General features: G+C 51.4%; 2 protein-coding genes across 5 annotated transcripts in view; both read left to right on the forward strand.

Annotated features, from left to right (window-relative positions):
* Nucleotides 1-20,694, forward strand: part of LOC120672432 (protein MON2 homolog) — a 45,330-nt gene extending 24,636 nt beyond the window's left edge. The window contains exons 30-44 of one of the 3 annotated variants that reach the window (XM_039952827.1): nucleotides 2,641-2,789; nucleotides 2,867-3,000; nucleotides 3,324-3,452; nucleotides 3,539-3,624; nucleotides 9,086-9,201; nucleotides 9,292-9,404; nucleotides 15,865-15,988; nucleotides 16,067-16,185; nucleotides 16,468-16,672; nucleotides 16,759-16,930; nucleotides 17,124-17,448; nucleotides 17,583-17,722; nucleotides 18,350-18,471; nucleotides 18,627-18,828; nucleotides 19,065-20,148. In XM_039952827.1, the coding sequence (XP_039808761.1) occupies nucleotides 2,641-2,789; nucleotides 2,867-3,000; nucleotides 3,324-3,452; nucleotides 3,539-3,624; nucleotides 9,086-9,201; nucleotides 9,292-9,404; nucleotides 15,865-15,988; nucleotides 16,067-16,185; nucleotides 16,468-16,672; nucleotides 16,759-16,930; nucleotides 17,124-17,448; nucleotides 17,583-17,722; nucleotides 18,350-18,471; nucleotides 18,627-18,828; nucleotides 19,065-19,116 (2,188 nt within the window). In that variant the 3' untranslated portion in view covers nucleotides 19,117-20,148. Of the gene's footprint in view, nucleotides 1-2,640; nucleotides 2,790-2,866; nucleotides 3,001-3,323; nucleotides 3,453-3,538; nucleotides 3,625-9,085; nucleotides 9,202-9,291; nucleotides 9,405-15,864; nucleotides 15,989-16,066; nucleotides 16,186-16,467; nucleotides 16,673-16,758; nucleotides 16,931-17,123; nucleotides 17,449-17,582; nucleotides 17,814-18,149; nucleotides 18,207-18,349; nucleotides 18,472-18,626; nucleotides 18,829-19,064; nucleotides 20,149-20,296 lie in introns of those variants that run through there. The other 2 variants (XM_039952826.1, XR_005674131.1) reach the window with 2 other exon arrangements.
* Nucleotides 20,695-21,507: 813 nt separating this feature from the next.
* On the forward strand, nucleotides 21,508-23,630 carry LOC120672435 (single-stranded DNA-binding protein, mitochondrial-like). 2 transcript variants are annotated; one of them, XM_039952831.1, is made up of 7 exons: nucleotides 21,508-21,804; nucleotides 21,886-21,956; nucleotides 22,065-22,207; nucleotides 22,295-22,500; nucleotides 22,616-22,716; nucleotides 22,910-22,969; nucleotides 23,301-23,630. In XM_039952831.1, the coding sequence occupies exons 2-7, from the start codon at nucleotides 21,893-21,895 to the stop codon at nucleotides 23,315-23,317; spliced, it is 591 nt and encodes a 196-aa protein (XP_039808765.1). In that variant the 5' UTR covers nucleotides 21,508-21,804; nucleotides 21,886-21,892; the 3' UTR covers nucleotides 23,318-23,630. The 2 variants fall into 2 exon arrangements, with proteins under 2 accessions (XP_039808765.1, XP_039808764.1); XM_039952830.1 differs by having other exon boundaries at nucleotides 21,509-21,765.
* The last annotated feature ends 642 nt before the right edge of the window (nucleotides 23,631-24,272 follow it).

The raw sequence follows: 24,272 nt of genomic DNA on the forward strand, positions 1-24,272 counted from the left end.
CAAAGAAGTGGAGGAGGGTGGGAAAAGTCTCAGACTTGGCGCGCAAAGGAAAAGTCCAAGTGTAATGAGAGAAATCATCAACCACCACCAGATAGTATTTATAACCAGAAAGGCTGGTTTACAGGAGAAGTCCACAGGTCACAGTGAACAAAATCAAAGGCATGCGTCGCATGCGAAGAAGAAGAAAAAGAAAGTCTAACATGACGACCAAGCTGGCACGCATGACAGAGATACTCAGCAGGAGCCCTAGTACACAGAACATCCGTACTACGACTAAGCTGAGCCAAAACGTCGCGGCCGGGGTGACCAAGGCGGCGGTGCCAGGTGGTGGAAGACGGCGTCGCGGCAAAGGAAGCAGACGAAGAAGTTGAATACGGAGCAGCGGAAGCAGGAAGACGTAGGGTGTAAAGGGGCCCCGAGCTGTTACATCGAAGGAGCGGACGTCGGGAAGCCAAATCTTTCACAGTAAGACCAGATGAGTCAAATTCGATGGAACAAGAGTTGTCAGCAGTAAACTGGCGAATGGAAAGAAGATTATGAATCATCTGAGGAGCAACAAGAACATTGGAAAGACGGAAAGAACCAGGAGCAGAACCCACAGCGGTGACAGGAAGACAAGACCCATCACCAACTATGATGGAGGAAGGACAAGAAGGATGTGGGGGTCGGACAGAAGAGAGGATACTGGCATCTGGGGTGGTGTGGAAGGAGGCACCCGTGTCGGCGATCCACTCGGTGCTGACCGGCGGTGTCAGCCCCAGGTGCTGAAGGACTGCGCCAGTGCGGCCTGGTCCCGCCCCCCAGGCCAGGTCGGAGCCTGGCTAGGCTGAGCGGGTGGAGTATAGGACGACGCGAACAGCAGAGCAGCACCGGTGAACATGGCCGCCGGCTGGTACGGAGGACGAGGAGCCCCCCCGGGCCCGGAAACGGCCACATCGAGATGCGCCCTGATCATGAGTTGTTGAAGGATGGTCAGTGCGTACCTCCAGGGGCAGGGGCAGGAGCAGGAGCACCACCACCACCACGCCCCCCCCGCTGATAACGCCAACGGCCCCTCCCACCGCCGTGCTGGCTGGTAGGAGAAGTACCAAGGAGGGAGGTGGCAGGCGAGGCGGAGGGAGTTGGTGGAGCAGCCATGAGCGCGGTGGAGGTGGACGAGGACGAAGCGCCGGGCGTGGTGAAGGGGACGACGACGGGCTGCTGCCAGAGGAGACAAGGAGTGCTCCGCCGCGGCGACCCGACGAGTGAGAGCGTCGGCGGTGGAGCGCTCGCGCTCCCAAGCGAGGTTAGCCGCGCGAACCCGCTCCTGGGACGCCGCAGCCTCGGCTTTGGCGGCGAGGAGGGCCGCGGCGAGTGCAGCTTCGGCCGGAGCAGCTCGGGCGACGATCGGCGGCCCGCGGAAGGCAGCGGCGGCGAACGGCGCGTCCGCGGGGGGCATGCCGAGTGCAGGCCATTGAAGAGGAGCATCGGCAGCTACGTCGCGCGTGGCGGCCGAGGCGGTGGCCGCAGCGCCCCCGGCCGGAGCGGGCTCGAGGACGACCAGGGCGGCGGCCAGAGCACGGCAGGCGTCGGCGGCGGCGTCGGCGGCGGTGCCCTCAGCGCACGTGGCGCCTGCCGGTGGGGTCACGGCGGGGAGGGAATGACCGCCCAGGGCGGCGGCGGCGGCGCCCAGGGGCCACGCGCGCGCCGCGCTCGCAGCAGAGGAGGCGGCGACGACGCCCTGGTGCCACGGCCGCGCCGCGCCGGGAGCAGGCGGATGCGGGCGGCGGCGGCCGCGCGCCGGCCCCGGCGGCGCCCAGATCCGGGCCGCGGGCGGCAACAGGGGCATCGGGGGCAGAGGCAGCGCCCGCGCCCTGCCCACCCTGGGCAGCGGCGGCAAGGGCGGCGGCAGCGGTGTCCAGGGGCCACGGGGCCGCGCCCCCGGTCCCCGCGCCCACGGCCATCGGGGCCAGGGCGGGCGGAGCAGGGGCAGGCGGCGGGGGCCGGCGGCGGCGGCTGGACGGGGGCTGGGGCCGGAGGAGGAGGAGCGCCGGGGGGAGGGACAAGCATGGTGGCGGCGGAGGGAGGCAGCTGGGCGGTGGCGGCCTGGAGCCACGCGCGCTGCGCGCCTGGAGCAGAGGATGGGAAGGAGGAGAGAGGTGGGGGCAGCAGCGCCGGCGGCCGTCCGGCCATGGAGCCGGCGGCGGCTGCTGCTGCAGGGGAGAGATAGAGGGAGAGGGAGAGAGGTTAGGCTAATGATACCATGTAGGAAGGAATGATTAGTGTCTATTCCTCCAAACCCTAGAAGGGTGGGTATATAGTAGCTGTACATGGGCCTCTAGATAGGCCTTAACACCTGGGCCATATGGGCCACTCACACATACACCAACAGCTGCATCTATCTAGAAACTTTTTATGCTTTCCGTGTCAATAATCATGACTGATTGAATTGGCTGGTTAAACAAACTCTACTTGAAATAGAGGGTTAGTTAACAAAAACAAGGGTGAGAAGAAAATTCCAGCTTGGCTTCTCAGTAAGGCTATGAAAGGAAAATTTATACTGAGTTCACAAGAGTTTTATCTTCATCTTGGAAATGAGTTGTATTTGTTTTTTACTATTTGTTGCAATTTTCTTAAACTTTCTTGTGTCAACAAATGCAGGTGCATTTTGGTAACTGGAGCATATGGTACCCAGAAAACTGAAATAAACATAAGTTTAACAGCAGTTGGCCTTTTGTGGACTGCTACTGATTTTGTTGTGAAGGGATTAATCAGCAAGTCTGTTGAGCAACCTAATCACATGAATGAAGGTGTGTGATCACCACACATTCCTCCTCCTCCCTGATTTCGTGTTTTGCTAATACGTAGCTCTCGTTTTGCTTTGCAGAGGCTCAGTCTGGTGCAACAGTTAAAGAAACAAACATCAAGCAAGTTTCCCCGAAACAAGAAGTTGATTATAGTAAACTTTTCTTTTCAGTTTTTTCTGTCCTCCAGAAATTGGGTTCAGATGATCGTCCTGAGGTACATCTTCTCAACATACCACCTGTTCTGTGCATGAACACCCGTGATATCGTCGAGCAATTTTTGAGTAGCTCATTGAATGATTGGTGCTCTCTGTATGGTACTGCTCTTGTGCTGTAATGCTAGAAATTCATGGTAACCTTGGCATCCTATGTATGCGCATCACAAATACAACGCACACTTCTTATTCCTATCACGAAAATAGTTTTAGTTTGACTTCTTGAAGAAAATTTCAAAGAGTGTTAGGCAGGCACAAATTTTCGCGATGCCAATAGCTTTGTTATACAAACTTATGGCAATTATGTTTTTCTTTCTATTTCAAGGTTCGGAACTCGGCTGTTAGGACTCTCTTTCAGACTCTCAGCACTCATGGCCAAAAGCTTTCTAAAAGTATGTGGGAGGATTGTCTGTGGTTATATGTTTTCCCAATGTTAGAACATGTTTCCCACTTGGTAAGTTAATGTCACAATTAGGTAGCGCATTTTATCCTTCCCATGAATCTGCTCTGATGATAATTAGTCTAAACCTTCTTCTTCAGGCATCTACCTCATCTCGAGATGAGTGGCAAGGGAAGGAGCTAGGAACTCGGGCAGGCAAAGCTGTTCATATGCTTATCCATCACAGGTTTAAATTTTTTCAGAGAACCATAAACAATAGGTGTTGGCTATTAGCTGAATATGAAACCACAAACTAGTGCTTATCAGAAAAGAAAGGATCAAGTGTTGTGAGCTTTGTAAATTGATCTGGGGGAACATTAATTGTGATATGGCGGATCGGCTGATAAACGTAATTAGGCAATACTCGCCCTCCTCTGCGGAGGCTCTGAGTTTGTTAACCCTAATTGTTGCTTGCTTTATTGATAAGGCCGGACTCCTTTATATAGAGCCGGAAGAATACAGAAGACAAGTCCTTGTTTAACTCTAACTAACACCAATCTAAACCGAATAGATTACAAAGTAAATAAAAATCACACTTCTGCAGCCGTGGCCTCCTTCTTCTTGCGCCGCTGGTACGTTTGCCCAACAAAGGCGTCCACAACACTTCCGCCCTCCTTTCGAAACAGCTCGTCCTCGAGCTGGAATTCCGGATAGTGCTCCTTGAATTGTTCCAATGGCTCCCAAGTTGCTTCAGAAACAGCACGACCAACCCATTGGACAGAAAGTTCCCAGGCACCACGGTTAAGGCGTGCACGAATGACCTTGGCCGGTGTAGGAACTGCACGACCATGCACTATAGGAGGGAGTGGTACTGTCTCGGATGGAGGATCACCTTGATGCTTCTTGAGGAACACCACATGAAAGACATCATGAATACGTGTCTTGGCTGGGAGACGTAGACGATAAGCGACATCACCAATGCGTTCCAATACTTGGAACGGACCATAAAACCTTGGAGCCAGCTTGCTGTTGGTGTTATCAGTGATACCGGCAGCCGAACGATGATGGAGGCGAAGCCAAGCCCAATCCCCGACTGTAAGCTCCATGTCACGACGAGAACGATCAGCCCCAACCTTCATGTAATCCTGGGCTTGGAGGAGACGATCACGAATATCAGTGAGGAAGATGTCTCGCTCCTGCAATTGGCGGTCCAGAGCCACCACTCGAGCAAGACCTGGCCTGTAGGATGCCAACGTGGGTGGCGAGCGGCCGTAAACAACTTCGAACGGTGTTGTCTGCAGAGCCGTCTGGTAGGATGAATTGTAGCAATACTCCGCCCATGGCAGCCACCTGAGCCATTGTTTGGGGCGATCTCCTGCTAAACATCGGAGGTATACACCCAACACTCTATTGGTGACCTCCGATTGACCATCCGTCTGCGGATGGAATGCTGAACTCAGCCGTAGCTTGACGCCGGCAAGCTTGAAGAGCTCGCTCCAGAACGAGCTTGTGAACACTGGATCCCGATCGCTCACAATGGAACATGGGAAGCCATGCAACCTGACAATATTGTCGAAGAACGCCTGGGCAACAGAGATGGCGGTGTAGGGATGGCCAAGCGCGATGAAGTGGGCGTACTTGGAGAAGCGATCGACGACGGTAAGGACAACCGACTTGCCGCTGACCCTCGGAAAGCCCTCGACGAAATCCATAGCGATGTCGGCCCACACCGAGTGTGGAACGTCGAGAGGCTGGAGGAGCCCCGCCGGGTGCAAGTGCTCTGTCTTGTTGCGCTGGCAAATAGTGCAGCTCTTGACGAACTCCCGTACCTTGCGTGATGCGTGTGGATTGTAGAACGAAGCCCGCAAGCGGACGAGAGTCTTCTGTGCGCCTTCGTGGCCGGTGCCATGCGCCTGGTGGAGAAGCGCCGGCCACAAGGTCGACTCGTCGGGGACGAAGATGCGACCGCGGTGCATGACAAAACCGTCAGCCATCGACCATGCAGCGCCAGCTGTACCATCCTGAATTTCTTGGCGCTTGGCGATGATGCTGGGTAGCTGCTCTGACTCATGGCGGAAGTCGTCAAAGAGGGCGAACTCCGGCCGAGATGTGGCGATGGCGTGGACGGCCAACTCGTCGCCCTCGTCCCTCCTGGACAGGGCATCAGCTGCCGCGTTCTGGCGACCCAGCCGGAACTGCACCTTGAACGTGTAGCCGAACAGCTTGCTCACCCATGTATGCTGGGGAATTGTGGAGAGCCGCTGATCCAGGAGATACTTGAGGCTGCAATGGTCAGTTCTAACGACGAACGGACGTGTCCACAGATATGGACGCCAATGCCTCACAGCCTGCACAAGACCAATCAATTCACGTTCATATGCAGCAAGTTTAGTATGGCGCGGAGCGACAGCCTTGCTGAAAAAAGCAATGGGGCCGTTAAGCTGGTGAAGGACGGCCCCAAAACCGGTACCAGAGGCGTCGCAGTCCACCACAAATTCTTTGGTGAAATCGGGCAGCTGAAGAACTGGCCCCGTGGTGAGCGCCCTCTTCAGATCGTTGAAGGCGTCAGTGGCGGCCTGGGACCACAGGAACGCGTCCCTCTTGAGCAAGGCGGTGAGCGGAGCCGCGATAACACCGTAGTTGTGGATGAACTTGCGATAGTATCCCGTGAGGCCGAGGAAGCCCCGCAATGCCTTCAGGGACGTGGGCAGTGGCCACGCCTGAACGGCTGCCACCTTCGACTGATCCATGGCGACGCCGGAACCCGTCACGATATGGCCCAGATAGGCCATGCTTTGTTCGGCGAAGGAGCACTTGGATCGTTTGAGCACCAGGCTGTGTTCACGCAGCGTCGAGAAGACGGCGCGGAGGTGCTAAAGATGTTCGCTCCATGTCTTGCTGTAGATCAAAATGTCGTCGAAGAAGACAAGAACGAACCGGCGCAGGTAGGGACGAAGTACCTCGTTCATTAGTGCTTGGAACGTTGACGGCGCATTGGTGAGGCCGAATGGCATCACCAAGAACTCGAAGTGGCCGTGGTGGGTACGGAACGCCGTCTTCGCGATGTCGTCGGGGTGCATGCGAACCTGGTGGTATCCGCTGCGGAGGTCGAGCTTCGTGAAGAAGGCGGCGCCGTGGAGTTCGTCGAGCAGCTCGTCGACGACTGGAATCGGGAACATGTCCCGAACTGTGGCGCCGTTGAGGGCGCGGTAGTCCACGCAGAAGCGCCACGTGCCGTCCTTCTTCCGAACCAGCAACACCGGGGAGGAGAACGCCGATGTACTCGGCCGGATAATGCCTTGTCGAAGCATGTCGGTGCACTGCTGTTCGATCTCATCTTTGAGGAGCTGCGGGTAACGATATGGCCGCACGGCAACTGGCGACGTCCCGGGAAGCAGATGGATGCGATGGTCGAAGCTGCGGCTTGGCGGCAGTGTCTTCGGTGGCTCGAACAGGTCGCTGAAGGCGTCGAGCAGCAGCTGAAGGAGATCCTGAAGCCCGGCTGTCGCAAGGCGCCTGGCTGATGGTGTGCCCAGACCGGTCCAACGGACCCGGCGCCGGCCACGCCAGAACGCCATGTCGAGGCGTCCCAGATCCCATGTGATGGGACCAAGGGTGCGCAGCCAGCGGTAACCGAGTACCAGCTCGTAGCCCTCTAGCGGGATGACGTGGATGTCGATGGGGAACGTCTCCTGCCCGACCGTCACCGGGACGGCCTTGCAGATGCCCGAGGAGGCGAGGGCTTCACCATTGGCCACCTTGACGCGGATGCCTGGGGTTGGTTGCGGTGAGAGGCCAAGTCGCACGGCCGTAGCTGTGGCCATGAATGAGTGAGTCGACCCAGAGTCGACTAGGGCCGTGACTTCCTTGCCGGCGATGGTGGTGGCGAGCTGCATCATGTCCGTGTCGCCGATGCCGGTCAGCGCGTTCAGGGAGATCGTGGCGTCGAGCTCGTCGTCGGAGGCGTCCTCCACGAAACCATCCACGGGAGGCTCTTCATCCGTGAGCTCGATCATGTAGACGCCGCGCCCCTTGCACACCTTGTTGTGCTCCCTGGAGTACTTCTCAGGGCAATTGAAGCAGAGGCCCTTGGAGCGTCGATCGTCCATCTCCTCCGGTGACAGTCGGCGAAAGCGGCCATTAGGAGGGGCGACGCCGCTGTCAGTCGCGGCTGCCGGGGATGGGGGCGCCGGCTTGGGCGCCTGCAGAAGTTGGCGCGGTGTCGGAGGAACGCGCGGAGGGGCACGGGAAGAGGACGGCTTGGAGTCGCTCCCGAGGGTCGCGGCGCGCCGCTCATAGGCCCGTGCCAGGTTCATGGCGTCTTCCAGGGTAGTCGGGCGCTGCATCTCGACGTCGATGCCGAGAGTGCCGCCGAGTCCGGCGGTGAAGAGGGCCACCTGCTGTGCTTCGTTGACGTCGTCGCAACGCGCCAGGAGAGTAAGGAACTGGTCCTGGAAGTCCTCGACCGTGCCGGTGCGATGGAGGTGCGCCAGTTCGCCTAGAGGATTGCTTCGGATGGGTGGGCCGAAACGACGACTGACCAGGTCGACGAAGTCCGGCCATGTTGGGATGCCGCGATTGCGCTCCAGGCGGTAGTACCAGCGCTGCGCAGTGTCAGACATGTAGAAGGATGCTGTCCACACCTTGTCCGTCTCTGGCGTGCGATATGCACGGAAGAACTGCTCGCACTTGTGGAGCCATGGCGCCGGGTCCTCCTTGCCGTTGTACTCTGGAAAACGCAGTTTGTGCGTGATCGGCGCCAAGGGTTGTGACTCCGGTGGTGAACGGAAAGACGAGGAGGATTGCTGCGGCTGGAGATCCAGGGCCTTGGTCTGCAGCCGATTGACGGCCACGTTGAGGGTGGAGTATTGGCCCTTGATCTGTTGGATGGCTGAGGCGTGATTCTCCGCCAGCTTCAGCAAGTTGTCCAGCTTGACGGAGATATCGTCGTCCGCGGTGCCGTCGCCCATGGTGACTGGAAGGACGGCTGCGGCAACGAAGAACAAGGGCGGCGCGAGCGGAACGAGCGAGGGCGCAGGATCGTAGATGGCGGCGCGAGCGGAACGAGCGAGGGCGAAGGCACAGGATCGTAGATGAAACCTGATACCAGATGATATGGCGGATCGGCTGATAAACGTAATTAGGCAATACTCGCCCTCCTCTGCGGAGGCTCTGAGTTTGTTAACCCTAATTGTTGCTTGCTTTATTGATAAGGCCGGACTCCTTTATATAGAGCCGGAAGAATACAGAAGACAAGTCCTTGTTTAACTCTAACTAACACCAATCTAAACCGAATAGATTACAAAGTAAATAAAAATCACACTTCTGCAGCCGTGGCCTCCTTCTTCTTGCGCCGCTGGTACGTTTGCCCAACAAAGGCGTCCACAACAAATTGACTTGCGTTTTGGGGGGCTTCACTAGAACTTCAGTAATTTATGATCGTTAGCTTCATTAGGAATACACCTAGATAATAGCTTTTAGCTTCTGCATTCCCTGTAGGATTAATTGCTTTGGTAGGAAATAGCATTGAACTCTTGATTTCTTTTTGAGCTTGCACGCCTTTTCAAGTCTTAAATCAGCGAATTATCTGCTTCAAGGATAAGAGGTTTGAAGTCCATGATTGAAAAAAAGTGTTTCTTCTCCTTGCTAATTGCCTATTCACGGAGTTACCTCCGTCTTTCTTCTAATTGGCTTATTTGTTTTTGCAGTCGAAATACAGCACAAAAGCAATGGGATGAAACTATTGTCCTTGTACTAGGTGGTATTGCACGGCTTTTGCGTTCTTTTTTCCCTTTCCTCCAACAATTGAGCAAATTTTCATCTGGTAAACTTTCTTGCACTGCCTACCTTTACGTATGTCTGTAATCTGTTATTAAATTTCAAGTAACGTTTCATTATATTGAAATATGTTCAGGTTGGGCACTTTTACTTGATTTCATAAAAAATAGCATCTTAAATGGTAGCAAGGAGGTCGCTCTTGCTGCCATAAATTGCTTGCAGACATTTGTTGGCGCAAACTGTCCAAAGGTACCCTCCTGCATCCCAACAATTTCTCTCTAGAATTGTCAATTTATTTTTTTTTCTTTTCTGGTAGGAGCTACTTAGACCTTGTTTGGTTCAAGGGTGCTTATTATAAGCCCCTCCAAATAAGCCCTAAATAAACCTTTTGGCCTCCAAACACCAGGGCTTATTGGAGGGGCTTATTTTAAGCACCCCATAAGCCCATAACCACGTCCAGGGTATACTTATTGTGCTTATTTGCTGGTGGGGGTCCACCAGATACTCACACCCACCTTTTTTTGGTGTGCTTATTGTGCTTATTTATTGTCCAAACAGATCTGAGACTTATTTTAAGCCCATCATGGCAGGGTGCTTATTAGCTTAAATTAAGCCCCCGCTTCCCAAACAGGCCCTTAGTCTGCCCTGCAGGCCCGCTTGCTTTTTATTCACCATTAGTATCTTCTTATTATTGTTAGGGAGAATACCACCCGTGTCATGCCAATTTCAGTGCAGTTTCCCTATTGTTTCTCTTTTTAAGAAATGTATGTGCAATTTGTACAGAAAAAAGTACGAAAAATTAACATGGGCCTTGGCCCAAAAGGTGCAATGGTGGTAAACGAAGTTAGCCAGGTCTAGAAACTCAAATCACCTGTGGTTTGTAATTTAGTATAGTGCTCACTTTGTGTGAGCTATGTTAAATGTCTTAATTGAGCAGACTAACTTCAGAAATAAGTAAATAACAAAACCATGATTTCTCATAACTGTATTCGAGTATTGGCATACCAACAAACAGTGTCCTTTGGTACTTCTTTTCCAAACAAGTCAAGCGGTTACTAAATTTGAAACTGCTAGAGGGTGAATTTCCATTGTATTCCTCCAAACCCTGGAAGGGTGGGCAATATAGTAGTTGTACATGGGCCTCTAGATGGGCCTAACACATACACCAACACCCCCCGCAGTCTGAACTACCGGCGCAGCAGAGTTCAAGACTGGAGAACAAAGAAAGCACACACAGGGACAACACCCCCCCCCCCCCCCCCCCGCAGCCACAACTAGCCACCTGCTACGTTGAGGCTGGAGCGAAACTCCGAGAAAGTCGAGGGGAGACCCTTGGTGAAGATGTCGGCAAACTGGGAGGTGGTCGGGACATGGAGTACCCGAACATCGCCGATAGCAACCCGGTCGCGAACGAAGTGCAGGTCGATCTCCACATGCTTCGTCCGCTGATGCTAAACGGGGTTGGTGGAGAGGTACACGGCGCTGACGTTGTCGCAGTAGACGAGCGTGCTCTTGGCGAGCGGGCTATGGAGCTCCGCCAAGAGCTGTCGAAGCCAGGACGCCTCCGCCACGCGTTAGCGATAGCACGGTACTCCGCCTCGGCACTGGAGCGGGAGACAATCGGCTACCGCTTGGACGACCAGGAGACAAGGTTGCCGCCCAGGAAAACGGCATAGCCGGAAGTGGAGCGGCGAGTGTCCGGACAGCCAGCCCAGTCAGCGTCGGTGTAGACAACCAGCTTAGCAGAGGGAGATCGGTGAAGAACCAGGCCGAAGTCAATAGTGCCACGGACGTAGCGGAGAAGACGCTTCAGCGCAGCAAGATGTGACTCCCGGGGATCATGCAATTGAAGGTAGGCCTGCTGAACGGCATATGTGAGGTCCGGCCTGGTAAAAGTGAGGTACTGTAAGGCTCCAGCAAGACTCCGGTAGGCAGTAGTATCAACCACGGGATTACCCAGAGCAACAGACAGCTTCGCCTGAGTGTCGACAGGAGTGGAGCATGGCTTGCAATCAGTCATCCCAGCCCGCTCCAGAATATCAAGTGCATATTGCCGCTGGTGAAGGAGAAGGCCAGAAGGGTGAGGCTCAACAGTAACACCCAAGAAGTAATAGAGCTGACCAAGATCCTTCATACCAAACTCCTGCTGTACAGAGGAGATGCGCTGAAGCAACTACCGACTGGTGGCTGTGAGCACAATGTCATCAACATAGAGCAACAGGTAGGCAGTCTCATCCCCACGGCGGTAGATGAACAGAGAAGTGTCAGACTTGGCCTCGGTGAACCCCAATGTCTGTAAGAACGTGGCGAACCGAGAATACCAAGCCCGAGGAGCCTGCTTCAGACTATAGAGAGACTTGTTGAGCCGGCAGACCATGTTCGGACGACTAGAGTCCACAAATCCCGCTGGCTAAGTATAGTAGACTGTCTCGGACAAAGTGCCATGGAGAAACGTTCACATCCAGCTGATGCACAGGCCAAGAGCGAGAGAGAGCGAGTGCGAGGACCGTTCGCATTGTAGCAGGCTTCACCACTGGACTGAAGGTCTCATCATAGTCCACATCAGGCCGCTGAGTGAAACCCCGGAGAACCCAGCGAGCCTTGTAGCGATCCAGTGTACCATCAGCCCGACGCTTATACGTCCAAATCCACTTGCCAGTGACCACATTGCAACCAGGCGGACGTGGTACGAGGTTCCACGTCTTGTTGGCAAGAAGAGCCGTGTACTCCTCTTCCATCGCGCGACGCCAGTGAGGATCCGCCAGGGCGTCGCGGACAGAGGAGGGTACCGGAGAGATCCGCGGCTCGCCCTCGGTGGCGGAAAGAGTCGCGGGCCAAGAGGCCATCCGCCGGGTCACCATGGGATGAATATGACCAGGGTCCCGATGGATGACGGGCGGGTGGTACACCGCCGGCTCGACACGAGAGCGCGACGGCTCCAGTGTAGGCGACGCAGGAGCCTCCGGAGCCGGAGTCGGCGCCGAACGACGCCAGTACACCTGCACCGGCTGAGCGTAGCGTGCAAGCGCATGAGGAGGCACCGGGGCCGCGCGTGGCGCAGCAGGAGACACCGGGGCCGCGCGAGGCGCAACAGAGATCACCGGAGGCGGTGCCGGTGTACCAGGAAAACCTGCAGGAAAAGGACAGACAGACAAAGGTGGCTGAACCACCGGGTCAGGCGAAAACAGGGACTCCAACTCGGGGTCATGGGAAGGTGTAGAGGAGGTGGAGTAGGAAAAATCCGACTCGTCAAACACAACGTGTCGGGAGATGAGGACCCGGCGAGAGGTGAGGTCAAAGCATCGGTACCCCTTGTGGTCAGGGGAGTAACCGAGAAACACACGAGTCGAGCGGGGCGCCAGCTTGTGTGGAGCAGTGGCGGAGATGTTATGATAATATGCACACCCGAAGACACGAAGGTGGTCGTAGCGAAGAGGGGTACTAAAAAGAGCGTGGTGTGGAGTGGGAGCAGGGGAAGCCGTGGACAGAAGGCGGTTAAGCAAGTAGGTGGCAGTGTGGATACTCTCAGCCCAGAAGCAGGGAGGCAGAGAGGCCTGGATCAGAAGGGTGCGCATGACGTCGTTTGTCGTGCGAATCATCCGCTCAGCCTTGCCGTTCTGGGGAGAGGTATACGGACAAGACATGCGAAACTGAACACCCCGAGAGAGAAAGAAAGAACGGGAGGTGGTGTTGTCGAACTCACGCCCGTTGTCACTTGTCCTACTGTACGGCCTTAATGGTGAGGCCGAACTGAGTGGACATCTAGGCAAAGAAGTGGAGGAGGGTGGGAAAGGTCTTAGACTTGGCGCGCAAAGGAAAAGTCCAAGAGTAATGAGAGAAATCATCAACCACCACCAGATAGTATTTATAACCAGAAATGCTGGGTACAAGAGAAGTCCACAGGTCACAGTGAACAAGATCAAAGGCATGCGTCGCATGCGAAGAAGAAAAATGAAGTCTAACATGACGACCAAGCTGGCACGCATGACAGAGGTGCTCAGCAGGAGTCCTAGTACAAGGAACATCGGTACTATGACTAAACTGAGCCAAAACATCGCGGTCGGGGTGACTAAGCCGGCGGTGCCAGGTGGTGGAAGACGGCGTCGCGGCAAAGGCAGCAGACGAAGAAGTCGAAGGCGGAGCAGCGGAAGCAGGAAGACGAAGGGTGTAAAGTGTCCCGAGCTGTCACATCGGAGGAGCGGACGCCGGGAGGCCGAATCCTTCACAGTAAGACCAGAAGAGTCAAATTCGATGGAACAAGAATTGTCAGCAGTAAACTGGCGAATGGAAAGAAGATTATGAATCATCTAAGGAGCAACAAGAACATTGGGAAGACGAAAAGTATCAGGAGTAGAACCCACGGCGGTGACAGGAAGACAAGACCCATCGCCAACCATGATGGAAGAAGGACAAGAGGGGTGTGGGGGTCGGACAGAAGAGAGGATACCGGCATCTGGGGTGGTGTGGAAGGAGGCACCGGAGTCGGCGATCCACTCGGTGCTGACCGGCGGTGTCAGCCCCATGGTGCTGAAGGACTGCGCCAGCGCGGCCTGGTCCCACCCCCCAGGCCAGGTCGGTGGCTGGCTGGGCTGAGCGGGTGGAGTCCAGGACGGCGCGAACAGGGGAGCAATACCGGTGAACATGGCCGCCGACTGGAGCTGAGGGCGAGAGCCCCCCTCCCGACCCTGGAACGACCACATCGAGATGCGACTTGACCACAGGGCGAACCTCCAGGGGCATGGGCAGGAGCGGGAGCTGGGGCCCCCACCAGCACCACCAGAAGCAGAGCCACAAGTACCACCACCACCACGTCGCCCCCCCCCCCCCCCCCCCCCCCCCCCGCCGATGACGTCCACCACGCCCCCCTTCCCCCCCCCCCCCGACCCTCGGTCTGCCCGGTGGGAGGAGCACCAAGGAGGGAGGTGGTTGGCGAGGCGGAGGAAGCCGGTGGAGCAGCCACGAGCGTGGTGGAGGAGGACGAGGACGAGCCGGTCGCGGGACCCCTAGTGATCTCCTCGAGAACGAGGTCGTCCCGGACCTGCAGGAAGGAGGGGAAGGGCCTCTGACGGGTGATCCATGTCCGCAGGTGGTCATAGGTGGTGTTGAGACCCCGCAGGACATTGAGCACCAAGACCCGGTCGGGCACCGTGCACCTGAGGTCGTGAAGAGCATCAGCCATGCCCTTCATCCTCCTGCAGAACTCACTCACGGAGAGGTCCCCCTGCTCGAAGGTGCGGAAGGACGCGTCGAGCTGGAGAGCGCGGAACTCGGCGTTGCCGAGGAACTGCCCCTCGAGCGCCAGCCAGGCCTGTCGCGCGGTGCCGCCGTGAGTCCTGACGATGTCCTGCAGATCTAGAGAGATGGTCCCAAAGATCCAGGACATGGCGACGCTGTCGAGGCGCAGCCACACCACGTCCCGCACCTCGACCGGCATGTCGAGGAGGACGTGGTCGTCGAGGGCGTAGCGGCGGAGGGCAAAGAGGACCTGGTCCCGCCAGCGCCCGTAGGAGGAGGACGTAGGGTCGAGGAGGACGGAGACCAGGGCCTTGATGTTCTGGACGCCGACGGCCTGGAGGTGAAGCTGGGCGACCATGGGATCGGTTGGGTCGAGCCGGGGTCCAGAACCCGAGGGTGGAGCCTGGTGGGAAGAAAAGGCGGCGTGCTCGGCGAAGGAGACGACGGGCTGCTGCCCGGAGGAGAGGAGGATGTAGTGCTCCGCCTCGGCGACCCGCCGAGCAAGAGCGTCGGCCGCGGAGCGCTCGCGCTCCCAGGCGATGGCAGCCGCGCGGACCCGCTCCTGAGCCGCCGCAGCCTCGGACTTGGCGGCGAGGAGGGCCGCGGCGACAGCAGGGTCGGCCGGAGCATCTCCGGCGACGAGGGGCGCCGTTTCGCTGAAGTTAGCGGCGGTGAACGGCGCGTCGAAGGGGGGCATACCCAGCCCGCGCCAGGGAGTAGGAGGGGCAACGCCCGTGCCCATGGCGGCTGCGACGGCGGCAAGTGCGGCGGCGGAGGCGGGCGGGCGTGCCTGGGGCCACCCGCGCGGCGCGCCGGGAACAGAGGAGGTGGATCCGCCGGCAACAGAGGAGAGGGGGGGGGAGGAGGAGAGGGGTGGTGCCGGCGGCGGCGGCTGGAGAGAGGGAGAGAGAGGCTAAAACCTAGGCTGATACCATGCTAGAGGGAGAATTTCCATTGTATTCCTCCAAACCCTAGAAGGGTGGGCAATATAGTAGCTGTACATGGGCCTCTAGATGGGCGTAACACATATACACCAACAGAAACTAATGGACAGTTTTAGTCGAGATTGTGCAGTCTTTTATGCTGGCACTAGCCATTATCACTGGAATGCAATCTGTTAGGAAATATAGGCACATGATAATGGATAAATTGACTTACAAGTTACCAATGCACTGGCTTATATTTGGTTTTTATACTATCTGAACACTACTTGATCTGTACTCCTTCCCGGTCGACAAAACATTCATTCCGACTGGAGCAAGCAGGTAATTTTGTTAAGCAAGCCTGGTCGGAAACAACATGTTTTGCCAACCAGAGGGAGTATTTCACTGGAAAAAGTATTTGTTATTAACCTGAAAAGTGCTTATTATTGCTGTGGTTGAAATTGAATGCATTGGACCGGTCATACATTTCAGATATTATTTAGATAATGAAAGCATGATAAATACATGTTTCATGGATATGTTTTTTTCAGGGAAATCTGGAATCTTCATATGTCAAATCTGTTCTTGATATTTATGAACTTGTTCTTCAAACTTCACCCAATTTTAAGAATGACTCAACTGACAAAGTGAAGCAAGAGGTCCTCCGTGGTCTTGGTAATTTATGACTTCCTGTTATTATCCTACAAGCATCAGATAATGCAATGAACTATTAATTATGTTTCAATCCTGCAGGTGATCTTTACGTTCAAGCACAATCTCTGTTTAATGATGAGATGTATCTAAGGCTCATGGCAATTATGCATCTGATGATTAAGGCTACCATGACTCCTACTGATTATGATAGTGAACTGGTATACCTGTACATGCATTTTTATTGATATATATTTTGCTAGAATATGTGGTCTAACCATATAATTTTCTCGTAACATGCTTCTTATTCTACATTTCTGGTTTGTCTGAAAACTGGGCATAAAAATACAGCACTAGATAATCCTTAAATCTATTTTCTTCTCGTAGACAGTCTTGGAAGCATGTTTCTTTTTTTATGCTTCTATCCTGATAACTTTCATACTTTCAAATTAGGTTTGGTCCAGTGTCGAATTTATTGTCTAAATTAATCTTTTATACTTTAGGGTAGTATCCCTGCTGTACAACGAGGTATATTGGAAATCATTCCTATGCTACGCCCAATGACTATGTTATCTTCCATGTGGACGCCTCTCCTCCTTGAGCTGTTATGCTATCTTAATGGGCAAGAAGGGCCCCTCCAGAAAAATAGTAAACAAATACATGATCAGAATTCCGTTGTGCCGGTAGATGGTGCAAAGCGTACCCTTGGTAAGGCATGTTATGATATTTTAGTATAGTGTTGCATAATCTGAGAAAATATATTTCTTATTATGTGTAATTTTCTATGGTTACAGCCGAACGAAGTAGGCTCAATGGCAGCGGTACAAAACTGGATGGTGCAGTGGGCTGTGGTTGGGGTATTCTGTTTGTAGAAAAGCTTGTGCCAATCATTGTCAACCTTTTTCTCGAGGCTCCACCAAATGAAAGGTTTAGTGCCTCTCCAGAAGTTATTCAAGGTCTTGGGAGGTAATTTCCTTTTAATTGGTATCATAATGCAAAAGTAAGAATACATTCACTTATCAAGAAGGCTATATGCTCATTGCAGAACAGCAGAACTGTTTTATACATATTTTTTATTTCCATGTTAAAATCGTTTAAACAATGTAGATTCTAAATTACGAGTGGTCCTGTATGCTGACTCTGAAAGTTTCCTACTTAGGTGCATGAATACAAGGAGAGAGAACCCAAGGGGTACCCTTTGGAGAATATCTGCTGAATGCTTCAATCGTGTTGTGACTGATGAGGTGAGGCAGGACAATGCCGATTGCAAAAGTGATGTGAATTCATATAGACTTTCTAGAGCTCGTTTCTGGAAGGAGGTTGCGGACGTGTATGAAACCTTTCTTGTTGGTTCTTGTGGGCGTGTGTTGTCATCGGATGTTCCTTCAGCTGACTCTATTACAGCTGATGAGACCCTTGAGATGAGTGTCCTCACTGTATTTGGAGATGATATTCTGAAATTGCAAAAGGATGCTCCAGTTGAGGTTAGCTTGTCAATAAGAAGTATTTGTTTAACTCTTGCAATGCACGCAACACCTAGTCCGATGTTTTCGAAGTCGCTTTTCTCCTGACCTTGTAAATGCTCAATTGTGACCATCTGATGATCACATTCTTTCAGGTTTTGCAAAGGCTTGTTAACTGTCTTGATCACTGTGCCTCACGAACAGGATCCCTGCCTGTTCAAACTGTTGGTTTTTTACCTTTGCACTGCAGCCGATTTTCGCTGAGCTGTTTACAGATGATGTTTTCTTTATGCAGGTATAAGCATTGTGCAATTCTATGTAAAATAGTGTGAACATCATGTTTAAAGTAATTTTGCAGTATGGCTCATATTTGATGGAGCATGAATATAACAGTTAGAACGCCCCACCTAGCCAACCCGACCATAAAACCCAGGTGTTATAGTGGGAGGGGTGGGGGCTTTTATCCTCAGTCCAACATTCCCCCTACGGCGTGCGAGCCCGGCGTAGCCCGCAGCAGGTTCTAGTGCCCGGCGTAGCCCGCAGCAGGTCTCAGCACACGAGAGACGCAGGGGAAATCGTGCAGCGGAAATTGCGTGGCCGGGAGGGATCGAACCCAGGACCTCGGCTTTGGTACCAAGTTAGAACGCCCCACCTAGCCAACCCGACCATAAAACCCAGGTGTTATAGTGGGAGGGGTGGGGGCTTTTATCCTCAGTCCAACAATAACATGCGAGGGATTTGGGGAATAGGGATCTGTCGAAAAAGATACTGGCTGGATGGTAGTCTTACATGCATCTTATTTTCCATTTCTCCTTTTTGTGGCACTGCCTCTATTTAATGTGGGGATTGGGCAATGTTAATTTCTTCTGAAGCTGAACTGTGTCAATTTAGAACTCAATGCAGCTATTTTCTGTGGTTGCAGCTGTATAGCAAAGGCAAGCTTATGTGCTGCAGCATCAGAAGCCAGCAAAGTTACGATTCCAATTCTTATGAAGCGGTGTGAGGTTATATTGGGCCAATTTTTAGCCGATGAAAATGACCTAGGTATGTTCAAAATTCATATTTATGTTCATGAGCTTGTTTTTTTCTTAATAATCCTGATGTCTAATATTCTTTGAAAACTATAATCTACCTAACCATTATGCTTCATTTTATAAGTATAAAACCCCATTGATCTGTCATACTATTGGCATTTGCAGGAGAACATCCTTTGCCTAGTGTGAGGATTGAAGAAACGATTTGTGTTCTTCAAGAGCTTGCTAGACTAATCATAGACATTGATACAGCTAATGTTCTCAACATACCTGCATATCTGAAAGAAGCTTTGGGGAAAAACAAATTCCATCGACGGGCTCATTTGTTGTCTTTGCTTCCCACTTTCTCTGAGCTAGTGGTCTCAAGGTAAGAAAAAGGTTTCTGTTAAATCTTACAAGCACAGCTGACAGATTATAGACCATGGCAGTTAATGTGCTTTTTTTTTCTCATTTTATGCTTAGTAGGCCATTTATTGTAGCCAGCAATTTGCACTTCCCCATGCTGGATTAGAAAACTCTGATCATGTGACATGTGGGCCAAAGCTTCTAGATTGTTTTTGCCCCCTTTTCTGTTTATACTGACTATCAACATTTTAAAGTAAGGTTTTCCCCCTCGTACGATCCACATGCAACAGTAACACAAACTCTAAAGTAAGGTATTGGCTAGCTCAAATCATTTCTAATATTGGAAGTGTACATAGTTAGCATCGTATTGCAAATTTTTCACAACTAGTGCATGTCTGTTGAGGTACCTACCGAATTTTGAAAAGAAAATGCCCAATCTACCGTGTAAACTTAGGGTGTGTTTGGATGGTGGGTCGAAGTGGGTTGGGATGGGTTCGACCCGCGTTTGGTTGTGATTGGGTGTGGGTTAGGATGGACCTAGATGGAAATATTCCCTATAGATGCAGGTTGGGGTGGTTCCACCAAAACGAAGGGACCATCTGAACCCACTTCGTCCCTGTCACGCCCGTCTTCTTCCGTCAGAACGGGCGAGCTGTGGCGCAGCTTGGCAGCGGAACGAGCGGCGGGCGGCGCGGCCGGCCGCGAGCGGGTAGTACAGGCGCCCGGTGGGCGGGCGTGGCCCGTGGCTTTGCTGCGCGATGCGAGGCCGGAGTCGGGCAGCGAGGCATGGAGCTCGGGTGGTCGGGTCCGGCAGCTCGATGCGGAGCTCGAGCTGCGCGGAGTCGTCGGCAGCGGGGAACGACTTGTTGCAGGGCGAGAATGTGGGAATGGTTAGCGGCGAGCATACGTGGAGGGAGAGTAGCGAGGGGACGGGCGAGCTAGCTCCAATAGGAAGAGGAGGGAAGAGGAAGAAGCTGAGGAGACTTACATGTGGGTCCCGCAGCAAGGCTACCTAACGGTGTTAAAAAAAACTAGGTCCAACCTATTCCAGCATCCAAACAAGAACTGGGTTCGACACAACTCTAAAATGAGGGATGGACCTAACCAATCTCCAAACCAAACACACTCTTAGCTTGAACCATCTGGCACTGCTAACTTGTCAGTTCCATTCTTCAAAACCATAGTTCCTCGAATTTTCTGTTTGTTAACAAAAGGCTGGTTTTGTCCATTTTTGTTGTTTGAGTGATCCTGCTTACGTTGGGTCTGTAAAGTAGAAAAGCCAAAGGATATAAAACCTTCATTTTTAAGCATAAGATTTGAAGCAATAAAACTATTGCCGATACCATGTGTGAGTGTGACTTTTGTAAGCTTATAATTGATTTGTATGTGTGTGAACAATAGCTTAAGAGTTGGCTTTGGGTTTTTATGACCCAACTTTCCTTGTGGTTGTGTAAATTATTTATTTGTTATTGTCCCTGCTGATCAATCAGAGAAGCTAGGGTGCGGGAGCTTGTACAAGTGCTGCTCAGGCTCATTTCCTCGGAGCTTGGACTACAACGTCTAACATAACAACTAAAGGCGAAGATTTGTTTTCTATTTTTTTGTTGGATGAGAAATCTTATAGTTTTGTCATTGTTTTTTTTCTTTAAAATTCAATTTTGTATATCCATCATGACTGGCAGCTTAGGTGCTTGTCACGTGTATCTAGGAGCAGAGTTTGTATATGTAACATTTTGATGGGAAAATATGGTGGCTGTTTCTGTAGTATATAGTCCATTCTTTTGACGTTTGACGTAAGGGTATTGTAAGTTATGCCACTCCCATGTACCTTTTGACATGAATATAGGTTGGACTCTGCAGTTGTGTTGAAGAACAGAACGCTTGCCCACGCGAACAACCTTGCAAGTAACATTAAGCTAAGGAGTTGTTTAAATTTGCACAGGTTTTTCATTGTTCCTGTGTAAGTTATGACGTTTTTATTCAGTTCTGGACCAATTAAAGTGGCGTATGGTGTATAGCTTTTTTTATTTATGAAATTTCTTCAGTCCAGGCACGTTACAATAGTTTTTATGCAACTCGACTGGAAGTATCGAAAGTCGAAACAATCGCTGCTAGTTGCTACTCCATGCACCACCAGGCTGACTGATAAGTAATAACCAACCAGTCGTTGCGCACTTGCACGACTTACCTGATTGGGGCTTGGACCAACGGCTGGAAATCTCCAGCTGTCTTGGTGAGGTATTTGAACGGATGCTCAAAGATCTCTTGGCGGAGCAACGTTACAGTATGAGAAGTGTCTCAGATCGGCTTGGTCCCTCTTGCTCTCCCGCTTGTCTAGTGTATTATCGAGCTGCATAAGGCAGTAAGAAATCAAACAGCAATGTTCGTTCTTGATGAGTTAGCTGTCATCTTCGAATTATCTCGCCGTGATCATATTGAGTGGGAGAAAGAGCATTTAGTTGATACACGGAGCCGGTCCAGTCACCACTCACGTCCCCGATCCTGCTCATGAAAAAGTTTAAGGAGTCCTCGAGCGTGTCTCTTATATAAGGTAAAATCTATTTTTCACTCAGATCAACTGGTATATAAATGCATTTCTCAACGAATAAAGGCAATATTTTAGAGGGGGGCAAATTTCCTTCTTTTTTTGAGCGGGTGTGCAAATTTCCTTCTGAAAATACTGAGACGAATTTGGGCTTGTAGACCGTTCAGGGCCCAGCCCAAGACCCGCACTGACCTCGAAGCACACTCTGCTGAGACCTCGCGACGCGCCGACGCCGTCGTCCTCCACTCCTTCCTCGCCCGCGCCGTCGAATCCCGCCTCCAGCCATCGAAGCGCGCCAGGCAACGACACCACTAACCCCGCCTCGTGGTTGTCCTGCTGATCCTCCTCCATTTGCCGTTATTGGGTTGCCGTGGGGTTTTGATTCATCGGAGTTTAGATTGATTTCTTCCGCTGGTAAGGAACCCTAACTTGCTTGGGTGTATCTTTCGAAGAGTAAGTTTGTAGGAATTTTTGGTAGGACCAGTTGAATCTATTTCACCTTTGGCTGATTGTCGATTGTATCGATGTGTGTAGACTAACCATGGGCACAAGGCTTATGAAGGGCTTGAGCCTGAAGAGGCTCTTAGCACAGTGGAGCTCAGCTGGTAGGCAGTAATTTTCCTTTCTCGTCACGGAAGAGGCTCGCGATGTAAATTTACATACTGCTACATTTTTTTTGACATAAAGTGCACGGTACTGTTTCTTTTCTATAGATCTTTGGCGTAAATCACGAGCATTCAGCTCCACTGTATCTTTTTCTGATCTCGATGAGAAGGATGATATGGGTGGCAAAGGTGATGATGAATTTAAAGGTCCTAGGAAAAATAAGGAACATCAATTCCGTGGTGTATACCGGGTAACTGATACATTCTACGAGAACAGTTATTCATACTTTAGTTTATACTGGGGGAATCTGACTCTTTACGTAACTCATTCTTGCCAGGCAATTATTTGTGGCAAAGTTGGACGAGTGCCCGTGCAGAAAATATTAAGTAACGGGCACACGGTAACTGTATTCACTGTTGGGACAGGTGGAATGTTTGACCAGAGGATAGTAGATGATAACTTGCCAATGCCAGCACAGTGGCATCGGATAGCTGTCCATAATGAGGAGCTTGGTGCATATGCTGTTCAGAAGTTGGTCAAGAAGTATGTGATATAAATCATAGGGTTTTTATTTTCTTCTGAATGATATGATATCAGAACTTCAATTTAGAGTGTCATTTTACTGGTGTGAAGCTGTTATAACCATGCGTTATTTCAGTGCTGCAGTCTATGTTGAGGGTGATATCGAGACTAGAGTCTACAATGACAGAATCAATGATCAAGTGAAAAATATACCGGAGATCTGTTTGCGACGTGATGGTATGTTAATTTCCATTCAAGTATCGGTTACTCTTTTCCCTGTAACATCATTCTATAGCAAAATGGCTTAACTTTTATGGGGTTAATTCATCCCTGGCTATCTATATTGTTTACTGGAAACGAATTTTCCTTGTAATTATGTTTTGTTCATTCTATTGTATGATTTATAAATTAAAAATATTATTCTGTGCAGGCAAAATACGCTTGCTTCAATCAGGGGAAAGTGATGTCAGCAAATCTTTAGATGAATTAAGTAAGTCCAGTTTGCATCTAAAACGTTTTATGTTTCTTATGGACATGTATAGAACGTATGGATTATTATTAGTTCTTATGTACGATTAGTGACTAGGCAACATTTTAGTTGTCAAAATGTTTTTCTGTGCTCCTTTTGCTTATAGACTAGCAAGCTCGCTCCATGTTTATCAGCCAGTAATTCAGCACCCACTGGTGCTGTGATTTCTCATGAATTGGAAAATCGAAGCCTAATTCCCTGATAGTTTTGTTGACTAAGATACAGATTCATGTTCAGCATGTCTTCCTCACAATTCATGAAACATCATCACAACAACCTTTTGGTGTGGCAGGGGAAGGACTATTCTAGCTGCAACGCAAAGGACTGATGGCTAGGACAAGGAGTTGGACGAGCATTAGATTTGCTCCTTGAGCAGGTTGATGGGAATGCCCAATGCTCTTACTATGTTTGGCAGCATTACGCCATTATATGTCGGAGTCATGCTCTTGGTGTCCTTGCAGATGCTAAAAGTCTGCTCTCTTTCAATTTGTTTCTGTTTTTTTTCTTCTGAATTTAGCTGAAGGGGTCATCTTATGGATGTTGAAATAAATCCACGGTGTCATCGAAGATAAGAATGAACGACATTTCATCCATTACTTCATAAATTTGCAGTCTTCTCTCATTTTACCTCGAGCTTGACGACCTCTTTCTTCAGAAACGATTTGCTTATCTGGAGAAACCCTCGCCATTATCTGGGAAACAGAACTGCGCAATGTGTTAAAACTCTTGCGATTCCTAAACCAATGCTTTATGACGGACGCATGAGAACCTTCATCGCCATAGCAGAGCACTAGTTTTCAACTTTTCATCATGGAACTGCTAAAAGCCTAAAATCGAATGGTTCATGTATGACAACCCTTACACGAGATTACTTCTGGACACGAAGATGCGCTGCGAGTTTACTTCTAAGATTCAGGAACCGACTCTGCTCGGGGCCGTGGGCCGTGGGCCATGAGCCGTGGTAACGTCACAGACCAGCGTGTGTTGGGCCAAGGCAATAGCTGCCAGGTTTGGGCACTAATATTTTACACGATGATACTCTCGTCAACCTACTTAACTGAAAAAGTTTAAATTTAAAGAAACGTCGTCCAAAAAGAAAGAAAAGATGAACATATCTTCATTTTATCACTCTGCATATGCCTATCCAATTCTCCAAACAATCTGGTTAAAAATCATAACGTCAAGATCTTGATCCAATCGATAGATCCAAACCATCACCATGATTCGCAATTCCACATTTCATCCATTGACGCCTTAGGTAAGC

This window comes from Panicum virgatum, chromosome 5N, assembly GCF_016808335.1.
Source record: "Panicum virgatum strain AP13 chromosome 5N, P.virgatum_v5, whole genome shotgun sequence".
NCBI lineage: Eukaryota > Viridiplantae > Streptophyta > Magnoliopsida > Poales > Poaceae > Panicum > Panicum virgatum.